This window comes from Geotrypetes seraphini, chromosome 9 (genome assembly GCF_902459505.1).
Source record: "Geotrypetes seraphini chromosome 9, aGeoSer1.1, whole genome shotgun sequence".
In the NCBI taxonomy this organism is placed as follows: domain Eukaryota; kingdom Metazoa; phylum Chordata; class Amphibia; order Gymnophiona; family Dermophiidae; genus Geotrypetes; species Geotrypetes seraphini.
In genome coordinates this window covers 185,055,495-185,072,250 of record NC_047092.1, presented here as the reverse complement: position 1 = coordinate 185,072,250, position 16,756 = coordinate 185,055,495, and the positions used below count along the sequence as shown (strand labels likewise).

General features: G+C 42.3%; 1 protein-coding gene across 3 annotated transcripts in view; it reads left to right on the top strand.

Moving 5' to 3' along the window:
- Positions 1–16,756, top strand: part of PDCD1 (programmed cell death 1) — a 43,188-nt gene that overhangs the window by 8,392 nt on the left and 18,040 nt on the right. For 2 of the 3 annotated variants that reach the window (XM_033959651.1, XM_033959652.1), the window contains exons 1-2: positions 12,919–13,453; positions 15,870–16,205. In XM_033959651.1, coding sequence (XP_033815542.1) covers positions 13,261–13,453; positions 15,870–16,205 — 529 coding nt within the window. In that variant the 5' untranslated portion in view covers positions 12,919–13,260. Of the gene's footprint in view, positions 1–12,918; positions 13,454–15,869; positions 16,206–16,756 lie in introns of those variants that run through there. The other variant, XM_033959653.1, reaches the window with a different exon arrangement.

Below are 16,756 nucleotides of genomic sequence, written 5' to 3'. Positions count from 1 at the left end.
ATAGGTCTTCGATGAGAAACCAAGGGGTGATTCAGACAGGTCATGACCTGTTGGGCCGCCGCGGGAGCGGACTGCTGGGCGTGATGGACCTATGGTCTGACCCAGCAGAGGCACTACTTATGTTCTTATGTTCTTATATTAGAATGGCCATATCTTCTGCCTATATTGGAAGCGGAAAGCAGTCTCCGGTGGCGCTGAAGGCCTACTCCCCTCGCAGCGTTGCATCATCCTGGGCAGAGTCTAGAGCAATGTCACTTGCAGAGATTTTCAGGGCGGCCACTTGGTCTAACCTCCATATGTTTACTAAGTTTTACAGGGTGGATGTTGCAGCTGGGCTGGACACCACCTATGGGTCCTCCTTGCTGGCAGCAGGCTCATCTGTCCCATCCTAGGAACCTGAGACTGCTCTGATACATCCCGCTGGTCAAGACTACCAATCCTATTGCATAAGAAGGAAAGATTAGGTTCTTACCTTGCTAATATTCTTTCATGTAAACAGGAATGGTAGTCTTGACGCCTGCCCTGTCAGATGTATACTAGCCTACTTTCTGTTTCAGACATGCCTGCTTAGTCTGCTGTCTTGTTTCTATCTTCTGCCCGGTAGGGTCAGGAATAAAGAGGAATTCACTCATAAGAGGCTCGTTTTAAATATTGTACTAAGCAACAGAACCATTGATGCAGATGGCAGACAGGTATGTGACCCCTTTTATTTCCATATTGTGTGTTTCGGTTAGTAATATTTTAAAGCGTTGTTGTTTAATGTTTGTATTTAGAGCATGACAGACTTATGTGAATTTGGGGAGTTTCTCCGCATCCCTCTTTTATGTTTGCGCTCTAGGACTCACTAGAAGCACTTTGGTACCGACTGAGGGGGTGGAGCTTATCCCAGAGTGATGGGAGGAGGAGCATGAAAACAAAATAGTGGGCTCTATACAGCCCTCGTGGCTAAAGAGGGTTTACCTACTGGTCAAGGCTACCATTCCTGTTTACAAGAAAGAATTTTAGCAAATTTGTGTGTATAAATTCTACTTGGTTCCAACTAGCGCTGATTGGCTTATTAAACAATTAAGTTGCATGCCCAATTCAGCAGTCCACAGAGATTTGCATATGCAACTTTGCAAACTGATGCCAGTTAACTCCAATTCCTGATTGACACCTCATTAACTAATTTGCATGTATATCTTTCCTGGGTGGCCAACCTAGATCGAATCCGGGGGGGTATGAGATTGGTCTGAGTAGGCGCATGTCCCTCATATCTCTCTAAATAATTTCTGTGTTTAGTAACATAATTGCACCAGATTTTTGGGGATATGTTGAGATGTGCAAAGGAATCCTAATAAATTTGGCTGCAGGTATGTCCCAGAAAGTAGGCTCCTGCTAGTTTTGCACAGGGCTTCTGATTTTGTATTTGTGGTATCTTCTTTTTTTTACAGTCCTTTTGGGGTTGATATCTAAAGCAGTTTAACTGGCCAGGAGAGGCTTGTGAAGGGCTTTCCACTGATATTCAGCAAGATTTATTTATTTGGTTTTATATCCTGTCCTCCCTGAAGAGCTCAGAACGGGTGACAAGTTTACATATGCTAAAGTGTATTTATACAAAGTAATGGCAAACATGGCATGGCATAACATTGTCTGTCAAAGATGGCAAAGAACATAATTAACAAAGCATGTTAAAACATAACATGACAAAACATGGTATGGTGCGATATGGCATGGTGAGCATAGTATGGCAAAACATAGCATGGATTTAATTGGTTAGTTTGATAAATATCAGCACTAAACCTTACATTGCAAAGTCTATTTGGTATGTGGTCCAGGGGTGGAGTTTTGCTCTTAGGCCAGGTTAAAGACCACCCCAAAAAATAAAGAGGCATGAAGACTCTATGACCATGTTGACATCCTTAAAGTCTTCAAAATCTCAATTTTTCAAGTGCTTTTCTAATCCTAAGCGCTCCTCTTATTATGCAAGATGCAGCTATGTCCCACCATCTATGTCTTCCAGAACTTCTCCACAGAGATGCCAGACACAGCAGAGACCTCAGAAATTTCAGCCCCAAACTCAACAAAGATCTCAGCAGTACTTTTGACTTTCTTCAAGAGAGCTTAGCTAGCTTATCACCACTTCCTCGGATTTTCCCTAAAGGCAGTTGCCTAGCTCACTTTTACCATCAATGGGGAGAGTGTGGCGCAGTGGTTAAAAGCTATAGGCTCAGCACCCTGAGGTTGTGGGTTCAAACCCATGCTGCTCCTTGTGACCCCAGGCAAGTCACATAATCCACTCATTGCCCCAGGTACATTAGATAGAGTGTGAGCCCACCAAGTTCCTGAATAAAATTCATGTAAGCAGAAAACCAAAGAAGGGAGAACTGCGGAATTGATGTTCGTGATGCCAGATTTTATTGAATCACACAGCAGTTTTGTAGTGCTCTCTATTGTACTCTTTATCCAGAGTTAAAAGAAAGAACGGACCCAACATGGGCTGTGCTTCAGCTCTCTAGTCTTCCTCAAGGGTCCTAAGGATAATAGAGCAAAATGCGCATGAAAGCCAAGCATCAAATCTCTGCCAAATGCTTTCATGCGTATTTTGCTCTGCCCAGCATTGAAGAATCAGCGGCAATGGCCAAAAAAATGCTGACCGCCACCAGTAGAATATCTGCAGCGTCAGATATACTGCAGTGTTCATGAAACAAAAGTTGTGAGTAATAGTCAGACTGTTACAAAGAAGGTTTAGTAATAGGCCCAAAATGAAGTGACATTTATAGCAGTTTTTACAGATAAGAGTTTCTTGACACACCCGCTCTGCCAGTGGAAAATACTGTAAGTGGAACATTTCTTCAACTTTTTATATTTCTGATCTACCCTGCAGACATGCATGAACTGATAAGTGTTCTAATGCAGTTGGGAAAGCGTAGGGGGTCAACGTTCACCATATTTCCCTTCCATGCTCTGAGCTTCGTACTGTACATTTTATAACAATCTTGTATTTAGGTCATCTATTGCTCTCCAGGCAGGTGATATCTTCTATCAGCCCATTAAAAATAGAGTTCTACTGAGTCTGTCTTGTACTCTTGAAGGATGAGTGGTTGGGTCATCCAGGCTTGAATCTGAACCAATGAATTGTAAGACTATACTAGACAAACTAGGGATAACATCATACATCTACGCAGACGACATCGCCATACTTCTTCCCTTTGGCCAACCCACTCCCGTCACAACAGAAAAAAATGCATAAAACAATAGAAACAGTCGATAAATGGATGACAAACCACAGCTAAAGCTGAACACAGAGAAAACAAAATTCCTACTGCTTGAAAAAGAAAAAACTCCATCCATCATTAAATAAAGACAAAATCCATCATATATCACATTCAACCTGCCCTAAAACTTCTCGGGGTGATGCTAGACAGATGCTGCACCATGCAACTCCAAATCAACAAGACAACTCAGAAATCCTTCACAGTCATGCAGAAACTTCGACAAATACGAAATTCTTCGACACAGAGCAATTCCGACTCCTGGTACAGACCCTAGTTCTCGGACTACTGTAATGTCCTTTACCTACCCTGCCCCACAAGCATGATAAAACAATTACAGACTGTACAAAACATGGCCCTTAGACTGATCTACTCTCTAAGCATACCTAGACACGCACTGGCTTCCAATGCAAGCATGAATATTACTCAAATTCTACTGTCTATTATACAAAGCCCTGAATGGCACTGCCCCCACCTAACTGAACGATCACCTTATCTAGAACAGCTCAACCAGACCAAGGAGAACACAGACTCCATAGTCTGTTATTAAGACATCAGGGAAGCCTCTGCTTGCCCTGGATCGGTAGCATGGAATATTGCTACTCCTTGGGATTTGGCCAGATACTAGTGACTTGGATTGGCCACCATGAGAACGGGCTATTGGGATTGATGGACCTTTGGTCTGACCCAGTAAGGCTCTTCTTATGTTCTTATTCACCCTCCAATCAAAGGCATGCAGCTCAAGAGGTTATATAACTGATTACTAGCGACTCAGGCAGCAAAACTAGACCCGTACACTATTAACGTCGCCTGACTACAAAACCCTCCAAATGGAATTATAGACCTTGCTGTTCAAGAACTTTATAAAGACAAGTTAATGCCGTGCCAACTCTGTGGTTAACCATTACCATTATTACATTACATTACATTACATTAGGGATTTCTATTCCGCCATTACCTTGCGGTTCAAGGCGGATTACAAAAGGTTAGTTTAAAAAAAAAACAGAGTTACAATGATTAGCTAGAGAGGTAAGTTGTAGATCTTATAAACATTTAGCAGGTTGTTGAGGGTGAGGTGGTTTGTAAAAGAGTTAATAGGTGGTCATAGTGGGAGTTCTTTTGTTATTATTAGTGCAGTAGTGGGTAGATCAAGTGTCAGTTTTAGAGTTACTAAGCGGTCGTGATGTTATTGTTGCTTCAGGAATTTCTTGAAAAGTGTGGTTTTTATTTCTTTTCTGAACGTCCTATAGTCTGGGGTGGTCATCAAGAGGTTGGAGATCTGGTTGTGTGTATATATGAAAAATGAATGAAAAAAATGGTGTTATAATTAGTATTATTATGGAGGCGGGGTCTGGGGCGGAATTTGGGCAGGGTCTGGCCTGCGACAGCCTGTGTTTTGGATTTTGGCTCCTTAATGTGATTGAGTATGACACCCCTGCTTTAGGCTATCAATGCATTTCTTTAGCTGTAGGGGTGGGCAAGCAATTTTCAAATATATAAAGTCAAAATTGAGGAGGGGGTCACTACAGAGAAGCAACTTCTATGGCATGTCAACAGCAGCGGGCTTACCTCATTGCCGCTGCACGAAGATTCAATGCAGAGTCCAGGGAGGAGGTAGGTGGGGGAGTCGGGAGGTGGAGAGAGGTCATGTGGATTCTGCTGGGGGGGGGGTTTGGAAAGAGAGAGACACAGAAAGAGAAGCATCTGTGGGGGTTGGAAGGAAAGGGAGAGAGAGAGACAAAGAAGCATCTGTAGGGGGTGGGAATTGGAAGGAGAGAGAAAGAGAAGCACCCATGGCTAGGGGGTAAGGAGATATGCTACCACGGGGAGGTTTTTGGGAATAGAGGGTGAAGAGGGAGAGAGAGGCGCTGATGGTGGGATCGGGGAGGGGTAGATTGATAAATATGGTGGATTTGGGGAGGGGGAGAGAGATGCAGTATTATGGGAAGGGGGCAAGGGAGAGAAGAGAGTGAAATTAGTCCTGGGATGGGGTATAAGAGAGAGGGTAAAGAAGGAAGAGAAGCTGGATGGGGTGGAATATGGGGATAGGATAGAAAAATGGCCTAGGAGAGATGGAGCTGGGACTGATACTACTATTAATCATTTCTATAGCGCTACTAGACATACACAGCACTGTACACATTCTATGCAGGTAAAAGGGAACAGAGCATGGGAAGGGGGAACTAAGGAAATGAGGGAAAGGTGGGGGTGGGGCCAGAGTTGAGAATAGGAGGGACCAGGGGCAAGTGTCCTCTTTTTTCTCTTCACAAATATGGTAACCCTATCACCGTTTATTGCTTTCTGAAGTTTTACTTTTGCCGCATTCCATATATTGCGTGTGAAGACATGTTTCAACCCCCTCTTTTTGTGGGGTCTGTCTATCTGTATACAAAACCTATGCAGAGAAGATTAGGAGGCACAGTGAGGAGCAGCTGAATGTGCCATGGTTGGAATGGATCCTAGGTGGTATGAGTGGGTATGGGTTAGATTCCATTGTGGATGGGCTCAATTTCTGTCCCTGTATAGCTAGAATTGTAGAGGGGAAGAGAGAAGGGGAGTGAGTGGTTACCTTGAGTGTGAAAGGAAGAAAGGAAAATGCACCTTTGTGTCACACCCAACGTATGCATTTTTCAACGTGTGCATCAGTGGGGAAAAATGCTGAGTACACTTGCTTTGAAGCCTGTGTATTGAGAGTCCGCAGGTGTTTACAAGTGAACAGCTATTGTTAATTTCCAAGCCCACCTCTCTGTCCTGAGTGCAGACTAGTAGGAGGAAGAAAGGACCACGAAGGAGGCTCAACCACTGCTTGTTTACTGCGAGAAGTTATTAGTCAGCACTGCAGATGGAAGATGAAATAGTTCACCGTAACCACAGCTCCTGTATCCTCAGAGTACAGGGGTTTCAAGCGTGCAGATATTTGCGCTTCGGATTAAGTGTTGTATTGATTTACTGTAACCTTTCAGTGTTTGCTGGTCAGGAAAAAATAGCAAAGCCCAAAACAAAAACGGAAAAAGCTTTTCTGTTCTTCCAGGAAATGCAACACAGCTAGCTATACAAAACAGAGGTGATGAAACACCAAACTTTATTGAAGAAATAACCTGAAAATAACATGTCTGTTTAGCAGTGGTCCATGATTCCATCTACACTATCCAAACTCCTCAGAGATCTCCCCAGACTAGGGTTACCAGATGCGGCAGTTTTTTTTTTTAACAATGGGGGAGTCTGTCTGGGTTTAGCCGGCTCTCCCGACTCCCCCACCTATCTCCTCCCTGGGCCCAGGCGAGCCTGTTGCCGCTGACCTGTCCCAGAATCTGCCTCTATGCAGGTCCCGTCTACACAGGAAGTCGCTGCAGAGAGGTGACTTCCAGGGCAGGATGGCGGCAGCAGGCTCATCTTGTTGCTGCTGTTAAATTAGAGTGGCCAGGCCCAAGGAGGAGGTAGGCAGGCAGGGGAGTCGGGAGCTAGATAGGTCGTGAGGGGGGGAAGCAGCATCGGGGGAAAGAGTGGGCTGGAGAAACAGAAGAGATGGAGGGCTGAAGAAACAGCATGGGGAAAGGAGGGCTGGAGAAGCATTATGGAAAGGAGAGAATGCTGGAGAAAAGAGCATGGAGTAGGGTAGTGTTGGATGGAAGGGGAGAGACAGAAATAGGAGGGGAGGTTGGAAGGAGAGAGAGGGGGGCTCCCACAGGGGGAGAAGAGTTGGAAGAAGAGACCGAGAAAGAAAGAAGCACCCACCGGAGAGGGGGGTTGGAAGGAGAGAGAGAATCACCCATGAGGGAGGAGGGTTGGAGGAAGGGAGGGAGAGAGAGAAGCACTAAAAGGGTACAGAGGATTAAAAAGTGGAGGGGGGGGGCACACCAAGGAAATGGGTGGATTTTGGGTGGGATCATTTGTCCCCTTTTTTTGTCTTCACAAATATAGTAACCCTATCCTAGACCCTCCAGCCAACTGATATAGTTCACAGTGTAATAACGCATTTAAGAGGGTAATTGTATTATAAGGGACATGAGTGTGTAGAACAGTGAGTTACCTGATCAGGTGGCTTCTAGAACAATGCACAGTCTGATAGGTAAACCAAGATCATTGATCAGCAGGATGACCCAGCGCAAGGAGTGATGATCCAAGAGTCGAATCATGGCCTCATTGGATCTTTGTTCATTAAATAAATCTTATTTGTGCACTTTACTGATATCACCTTGTGCTCTTTCTATCATCAATTATTTACCCTGGACTCTTTGGCCCTCTTCTATTAAACTGCGCTAGCAGTTTTTAGCGCGGTGAGCCACTCTGCTCCCGACGCTCATAGAGTTCCTATGAGTGTCGGGAGCAGCGCGGGCCATTCAACGTGGCTCACCGCGTTGAAAACTGCTAGCACAGTTTAATAGAAGAGAAGGTTTGTGTTGGGTCTTTCTGTTGATGGAAGGAGGAGCATTGGCATGGTAGTGGTATTTTATAACAGAAAATTTGAAAAATGCATAAAGACAGCATACATATATTTATTTTAAAAATTTTTGAATCGCTTAAATCTAAGCAATGTACAAAACATTTACATCCACAATTTCAAGCACAAACAAACGTAAAATGCAGTAAACAAATAAGTTTTCCCCACAATTTTCCTTAATACAGAATTCTTTAAATCTAAAACAAATAATAGCCACAGAGTTAGAGAAAGGCGTCCACAAATAATTGTGTTTTTAACAAGTTCTTAAAAGACATTCGATCTTTGCGTAATCTCATTATACCTGGAATTGAATTCCAAAGATTCTTACCGGCAAGTGAGAAAATAGATTTTCTAGCCCCAGCAGCCAGGGATAACCTCCCTCCTGAGCTACTCTGCAACCGGCCCTCTTGGCCAAACTTCAAGGGCGGGTGGGCGGGAAAAGCCTCCTTAGAGGACCCAGGAAGACGCCGGGTCCTCCGAGGTCCAGCTTTATCACTTTGCCCTGCTCCGTCGCCCTGCTCCTCTAGAACCCTTTTAGAGCCCCACGTTGGGAAAAATTCACCAGCCAATCACAACCCCCCCTCAATGCTCGCTCGATTGGGGACAATGCGGGCCCGCCAGCCCCGCGTTATCTTTGCCCATTGAGACAAGCTCTCTGGTTCACCTATAATAACAAAAATATGGCCACTTTTCTGCATAAACTGCGCCTGGCATTTTGAAATCATATTTCCGGGGTTTTGCAGCCCAAAATCTGGTAACCCTATCTCTACCACTACGCCAAGGGGTTAAGAATTGCATAACTGTTGTATTACTTTTCTATTGTTTTTTTTGGATTTGCATAGTGCTTTTAGTCAAATTGCCCTGAGGCATCTCCAGAGGGGCCTATAGCTCAGGGCAGGTCAGTAATTTCAGTGGCTTTTCATTAGCTAAAGCACAAATTCAGCTCCTGAAGAGGTAGAATCCCTTCTTAGCTCTGGAGGTGCCTTTTACTAAGCTGCACTAATAATAATAATTTATTCTTATATACCACCAGACCAGAAATGGTTCTAGGCGGTTCACAACAAATAGAGCTGAGCATGCAGCAAAAAATGCAATTCATAATAGAAATACATCAAATTGTAAAATATAAAAAATACATAATTATTTTAAAAGCAAAGAGTGCATTAGGATATAAACTTATCAAATAGTTGTGTCTTTAATAATTTTCTAAAATAGAAATAAGAAGAAGCTCATAGCATGGTTTTTCCAAACCAAACATTCAATTTTTAGCAGTCTGAAAAGAGAGGGTTCTCTCAAGAAACCTCTTATAACGACATAATTTAATGGAAGGGTATGTAAACAAATGAACTCTATGTGTAGGCTTATTAGAATGGTTCAAAGAAAAATGAGGAACAAGGTACCCTGGTGACATGCTGAAAATGGATTTGTAACAAATGCATGTCAATTTAAACAAGACTCTGGCCTCAATTGGCAACCAGTGAAGTTTCTGATAATAGGGAGTAATGTGCTCCCATTTTTATAGGCCAAAAATCAGTCGAACTGCAGTGTTTTGAACCACTCTCAATTTTTTAAGGATTTTCTTGTAGGTGCCCAGATAGATGATATTGCAATAGTCAAGAGTGCTTAAAACAGAAGACTGCACTAACAAACGAAATGAAGCTTCATCAAAATATTTCTTAATGGTGCGAAATTTCCAAAGCACCGAGAAACATTTCTTAAGTAATAAATTAGTATTTTTATAGACTGTTCTATAGTATAGTCAAGTCCATTCAAATGTAGCTTTGTTTCTTTGATCTTATCATTAGGAGTTGCAAGAAAAAATTTAGTTTTTTCAGAATTTAATTTCAATTTAAAGGCAATCATTCAGAGTTCAATCTGGCACAGAATGGTTGCTAAAAAATTTTTAAGCTCGACTGACAAGCAAGTTAGCGGGATGACTATAGTAATGTCATCCGCGTAAACATAAAACCTAAGATTTAAGCGAACCTTGCGGAACCCCACAAAAATTTTCCCAACGATAAGAAAGGCTATCGTCCTTGAATATCTGATACGATCTTTTACCCAGGAGTCCTCGAAACCGGTTTAAGACATTTCCTGAAATACCAATAGATTCCAAACAGTCAATAAGAATAGTATGGTCCACCAGGTCAAAAGTGCTACTCAGATCTAACTGCAAAATCAAAGCACTTGTACCTTGACTAAATAATGTATGAAGATAATCTAACAAAGAGGTCATGACTGTTTCGGTACCGAAACCCAGACTGATTATCCTGTAATATATTAAACTTATCCAAATATGTAATTAGTTCTTCGTTAACCAGACCCTCCAACAATTTAGTAAACAAAGGAATACTAGCAATGGGTCTATAGTTAGAAGATTCTTTAGGATTTTTTATAATCGGTGTGATCAAAATCTGACCCAATTCCTCTGGAAACGTCCCATTGGATAATAAAAAATCAACCCAATTAAACAGTTTAGCCTTGAAAGTAACAGGGGCAACTTTCATAATATTCAGGGAACAGATATCAAGCCTACAATACGAATTGACATACTTAGTATAAAATTTACAAAAGGTTTGCCAATTGAAAGCTGTAAAATTGTTCCAATACATGTCAGCTCTAGGGTCCTCTAAACACTGAATGACAGGGAAACTCAAATAATTGTTAATGGGAGCTGCTAGAGAAGTCCTCAATTTTTGTATTTTAGTATTGAAAAAATCTGCCAGAACATCTGCAGAAAGAGTGGATTCTTCAGTAGAACCAGTAAACACCTTTATATTATAGAGGTCGTTAACCAGTTTAAAAAGACTTTTGAGCATAAAAATTTTTACATTTCTCTTTAATCAAAGTTTTATATTCTTTTAATTTTTTCTTCCAACCCAATCTATGTTCCAAGGTTCCCGATTTTAACCACTGTCGTTCCAATTTTCTAATGAGCCCCTAACAGCTTAAAAGAGCCCACCATAGATGCCTCTGTCCTGTTGTAATTGCCAAATAGCACACACTAATCTGGGCACTAAAAAAATGTTTAGTCTTTTTTTTTTTTTTTTGGAGGAAGCATGTCAGGGAGTGGAGAGTGATTTACCACATGAGTCCTTACCACCTACAAAATAGGTTTCAGTAAGTGCTCACACAATTAATTTTTTAACTAATGACAACATTAATGCCTGACCATTAATACAAAAATAAAAGAGAAAAAACCAGCCGTTTGACTGCTGTGGGAAAAGCGCATTCAAGCGCACACTAAGGCCAGTTTTTTGCCACAGCTTAATAAAAGGGCCCCCAAAAAAGTGTTGATCAGTCTTGTGTGAGTGTCTCACTCTTCACCATTGTATGAAAACAGAGGCAGAAGCCAAATTAGGAGTAATGAATCTGTCAGCCATTGCAGTGCTCTTGCCTACTACAGTCAGGTAGATACCATTCTGAGACTCTATGTAGCTTGTATATTCTTAGATTCACTAAAACATGGCCTGGACTTGTAGCGTGGAATGTTGCACTCTTTGGGGTTTCAGATTCTTGTTATTATTCTTTGAGATTCTGCTCGGAATCTTGATTCTCTTTGAGATTCTGGAATGTTGCTACTCTTTGGGGATTCCGCATGGAATGTTGCACTCCTTGGCGTTCCGGATTCTTGTTATTATTCTTTGAGATTCTGCTCGGAATCTTGATACTCTTTGGGGTTCCAGATTCTTGTTATTATTCTTTGAGATTCTGCTCGGAATCTTGATTCTCTTTGAGATTCTGGAATGTTGCTACTCTTTGGGGATTCCGCATGGAATGTTGCACTCCTTGGCGTTCCGGATTCTTGTTATTATTCTTTGAGATTCTGCTCGGATTCTTGATACTCTTAGGGGTTCCAGATTCTTGTTATTATTCTTTGAGATTCTGCTCGGAATCTTGATTCTCTTTGAGATTCTGGAATGTTGCTACTCTTTGGGGATTCTGCATGGAATGTTGCACTCCTTGGCATTCCGGATTCTTGTTATTATTCTTTGAGATTCTGCTCGGAATCTTGATATTCTTTGTGGTTCCAGATTCTTGTTATTATTCTTTGAGATTCTGCTCGGAATCTTGATACTCTTTAAGATTCTGGAATGTTGCACTCTTTGGGGTTCCAGTTCTGGATTCTTGTTATTATTCTTTGAGATTCTGCTTGGAATCTTGATACTCTTTGAGATTCTGGAATGTTGCACTCTTTGGGGTTTTGTCAGGTACTTGTGACCTGGATTGACCACCATGAGGACGTGCTACTGAGCTAGATGGACCATTGGTCTGACCAGTAAGGCTAGTCTTATGTTCTTATCCTTGTAACCCGTTCTGGGCTCCTGGGGAGGACGGGCTATAAAACTAACTAAATAAATCGTATGTAGGAGTTTAACCCTTTTGCTAACAGAACCAAATGGTAGGGCTTGGTGAAAAAACATATAGGAGAGTTGAATTTCCCTTAAAGATCTCCTTGATGTTTTTCTTCATTCCAGAGGTGCACCAAAAAATCAGTCTATAACTCGCGTTGTAGTTGGTGAGTTTCTTGACTTTGTGGTCCAGTGGAAGCCTTGACTAATGACTACTTTAATTTCCTGCCTGGTGTTTTATTGCACAGGCTGCCATAGTTCAGATCAGTCATGGATTTTACTGCTCAGCGAATAAGCTCCTCCCTCTGTGGGAATCTCTCATTCACAGCTTATTTCCTTTCTCAAGTCTGTCTTTGCAGGTGTTTTGTTCCGCTGAGAGCCAAGTAGTTTGGTCGAGCTGCAAACAGTTGCTCTCTGCTGGGATTCGAATAAGCTCAGGTATTGCTTATTGCCTTGAATTCAGTTTTTTTGCTCAAGATACAGTAATAATGATAAGAGGTGAGACTATAATAAGACAAACAGCAGTTGGCCATTAGGCATAAATAAAAAGGAAACATTTTTTAAGAACATTGGCTATTAAAAAAAGACATGCATTCATTTTCAGAACATTACAAACCTTGTCTTCCCCCTCCCTCCTAGCAAACCCAGAGTCCAATGTAATATAAATTAGTCACTAGTAAAGAACACATTTCAAACTCAGATGATGCAGATAAAAACAAGGAACTACAATAAACATAGAAGCATTTTTATTTGTCAGTGTGAATACAGAATGAATACAGTAAATAAATACAGCCCTTAAAACTAAAAGAAACAGACTCTATCTGCTAAAAGTGACCAGGAGTAGCCAGTCTTAATTCCACTGACTCTGCTCCCTCCTTCTTAAGTCATCTTCTCATTTCCCAGAATTTATCACCTTCGGGAACTTTTAGCTGCAGCAGAAGCATCGCTTCAGAATATCCAGAGGAGAGACGTTGGAACAATAACAGCAAATAACCGTATGAGAAGTGAGAATGAGTCCGCTGTGGCTTGAACGTCACATTTCAAGCAACATCTCATCTGGGAAAATGCTGGGGGTGGAGAGGGGACGTAGAGCATTTCCTTCTGAAAGTGGAGGCGGTGAGAAGGCAGCGTCGTCTGTGAATGGCTAAAATTGAGGCGAACAGTGGAGATGTGTAGAGTCTATCAGCGATAACACGCGGCACTAGCGTGCTCTATGCAGGAACAGTCAGTGGGCGCACAGCACGGACGAGGGTGCCAACTGATGGGAGAGCTGCTACCAAAGGGGCACATAGCCCTGGGCGGTTCCACACGGTGCTCTCTGAATGCAATGAAGTGCCTGAAGCTTATCACTAGCGTCTGTGCCATGATGCTCTGCCAGCTGCCTCTGCCTCTGCTAACTCAATCCGGTATGTACATGGGGGGAGGGGGGGAGAGGGGTTTTGATTGTAGACAAGAACAGTGCTGCTGTGCCCACAGAAAAGGTGTGCTTACAACCTTTTTCTTAAAAATAGCATGAAAATGAACCCCCCCCCCAAAAAAAAAACCAGGCAACTCAGGAAGATAAAAAGTGATGTGAGAAAGTCAGACACCTCAATTTGAAGACTACGCAAGGCAATAGTTTTGTAAAAGAAATTGAAATTTTATTCTATTTGTGATAATTCGGGTTGAGTTTAAATTTGTGATCAAGTTTCAAGTTCAAGTTTATGTAGTTTTTGATTACCTCGCATAGTCCAAATCCAATGCGATTTACATAAACTCAAAAATTATATAAAATGTTAAAAACTAATAGACATAACATTCATTACTAATACAATAGTAGATGTAAGGAGGGAAGGGTTGACAACAATTGGCATAAATACAATTCTAAAAAAAAATAAAAACTAAAATAAAAATAAAACCAGGGGAGGGTTAAGTCAAAAAAGGTTTGGGAACAAATGTCCGCTTTATTCTATTAGATCATCTTCTTGAAAATAATGATCAGATCATTTATTTATTTTAAAAGTTTCTATACCGTCTAATTCCTAAGCGGTTTACATAATAGCTCTAACAGCGGGATCTGGATAGTCTCTGTTGCTACCCATCAACTTCCTTTTACCCATAACCCACCCCTAAATGAAACCAGCACACTTCATTATGGAATATATAGCCGCAGCTCTTTATTAAATCCACCATAACAATAAATTAACATGAATAACTTAACCTCATAAACATATTGACCCTCTATTGACAAACCACATCAGCAAGCTCCTCCCGAGCTACCCCTATGTAACCATTAACCTTTGCCCCCGACCCCGCCACAAACAGCAAGCGTCCGAGGGGTGGCATGACCTCATGCCCCTTTAACCCGGGTCACCTGACCCCAAGGCACAGCTCCCAGCCGGCCCCCCGCTCATCGCCTGATGAGCCCCAGCACCCAGTAGCTCGGGAGATCCGCCTACCCGAGCTACCAAGGCCACCACCGCGGGAGGGTGGGAGGGAGAAAAAGAACTGAAAGAACTGAGTCCTCCAGGGTCCCGGTCTACTCATTCCCTCTGCCCGCCCCTCCAACTCAACTTCACCCTATCCTAGCCCTGCCTTTAGGCGGTAACCCCTCCCCTATTCCTTCTACTAAGTTTCCCTAACTAACGGTCCTCTCTTTCCCCCCCCCCCACCTTGCCTCTCTGGCAACACGAGGCCTCCCAGCCCCGTGTTACCATATGCCCTTCAAGACAAGCTCTAGGGCTCCTTAAAACAGTACAAAAGAGGAAGAAACAATTAAGAATTTAGATGCACAGCGATTTCTTAAACAGGACAAATCAGATCCTGTAAAAACGCATTGACAACCAATTGCGTTTTGAGGATCTTCCCAAAAGTTCCTCTATCAGCGCATTCCATAATGTCAGTCCAGCCGAACAGAAAGTCATTGCACAAGTTTTGACATATTTTGGAATGTAGCAATCTGTTAGGCCTGTATGAAATGCCTTATTTGGATGTGGTTTATGATCACAAGACCAAAAACGTTAAGTAGAACCACCTGCTTCTAAGGTGAGACTCTGCTGGCCTTTGTGACCCACCATTAATGAAAAGAAGCCCCTGAAAATCACATTCCCTCTAACAATATACATTTTCTAAATCACCTACAGATAAGGTTGTTCTAATGCTTAAATAAAAGTACACTTTTAATAGAAGGAACCAGCCACGAGTGCAATAGTCCGTTTGCCAACTGGCTAAGTGCAGAAAGGTAAAAGGTGTTAACCGGGCACCGGCTTGAATGGTTAACATCAGGTCAGTGGATATATTAAGTGCTGGGTGCCACGAATGCCATGGAGTTAGGTCATTGAACATTACCCTGTGTGAAGCCTTTTCTGTAGAGTTCATAAAACACTTGTCCCATTTTTTAAGGCTATTGTGTAATTTATAGGTTGAGATGGTCTAATCTCATGATTTTTGCTGATGTAGGGGATCTTTATGTTGTGCAAATCCTGAAATATGTATGCGACACTGTGAGCCGCCTTGGATAAAGGCGGATTTAAAATGTTTTAAATAAATAAATAATTCAGGAGGAAATAGTTAAGCTCTGGGACTCGTTACCAGAGGATGTGGCAGCAGCAGTTAACATATGTAGGTTAAAAAAAAGTTTGGAAAGTTCCTGGAAAAGTGCGCAATCTCTTGAGAAAGAAATGAGGAAAGCCTTTAGAAGCAGAGGCTATTCTTTGGTCTGTCTAGTGAAATATAGTTGCTTCCTACCACCTTTGTTCATTGGTGAGTATTGGACTATATATCGGAAGGAAGGAAGAGCTGCTGAATAAACTGTGCGTTTGTGGTCTCTCTTTGTCTCGACAGATGAGAAGTTGGTTTTAAGACGATCATTCCCAGAAGTACAGCCACATCTAGGAGCCACGGTGAGGTTCTATTGCAACGTCTCGATGGTACACTACAATTATGATGAAGTGACGATAAACTGGCATAAGAGTGAGTTTGGGATGATTGCACAGTTTTCTCATAAAAATGCAAGCGTCAAAGATGAGCGCTTTAAGATCCTCTTGAACAGAACCACTGGCACTGCAGAACTGAGTATTAAAGACCTCTGGCGCAATGACAGCGGGATGTATTATTGTGAACGGATCGATACATCGGCTCTCGTCTTAAGGAGCAATTTCCTGACTCTCACGGTGACAGGTATGTCTTGAGGGCATTGTGCTGGTACATAGACTTACCCCCTCTTGCGCTAACATGCACGCGTTAGCATTTAGCGCGTGCTAATTCGATTAGCGCACCTTAGTAAAAGGACCCCCTAGTGAGGCTTTCATCAGGTTTTTCACAAGAAGTAGCAGGTGGCCTTCCTGCCGACCTCTTTCTGATCCATTCCCTTTGAGTGGTGAGAGCATTTTAGGGCTGCTTTTACAAAGCCGCGTTAGCGGTTTTATCGCACTTACCGGATTAGCGCATGCTAGCCGGAAATCTACCGCCTGCTCAAAAGACGGAAAATCTGGTAACCTTACACTTCAGCTCCTTCTGACTCTGTACAAGTCACTTAATTTTATATTGCCCCAGACACAAAATAAGCACCTGTATAGAATATGTAAACTGCTTTGATTGTACAGATCTCAAACCCCCCCCCCCCCATGTTTGCAGGATTAGCATTCGTGAATTCATTTATTTGCGATTCCCTAAATGAAACAGCCTCCCAGACCCCTCAACACCTCTCCTTTAAAGCCTTGGTGATCTAG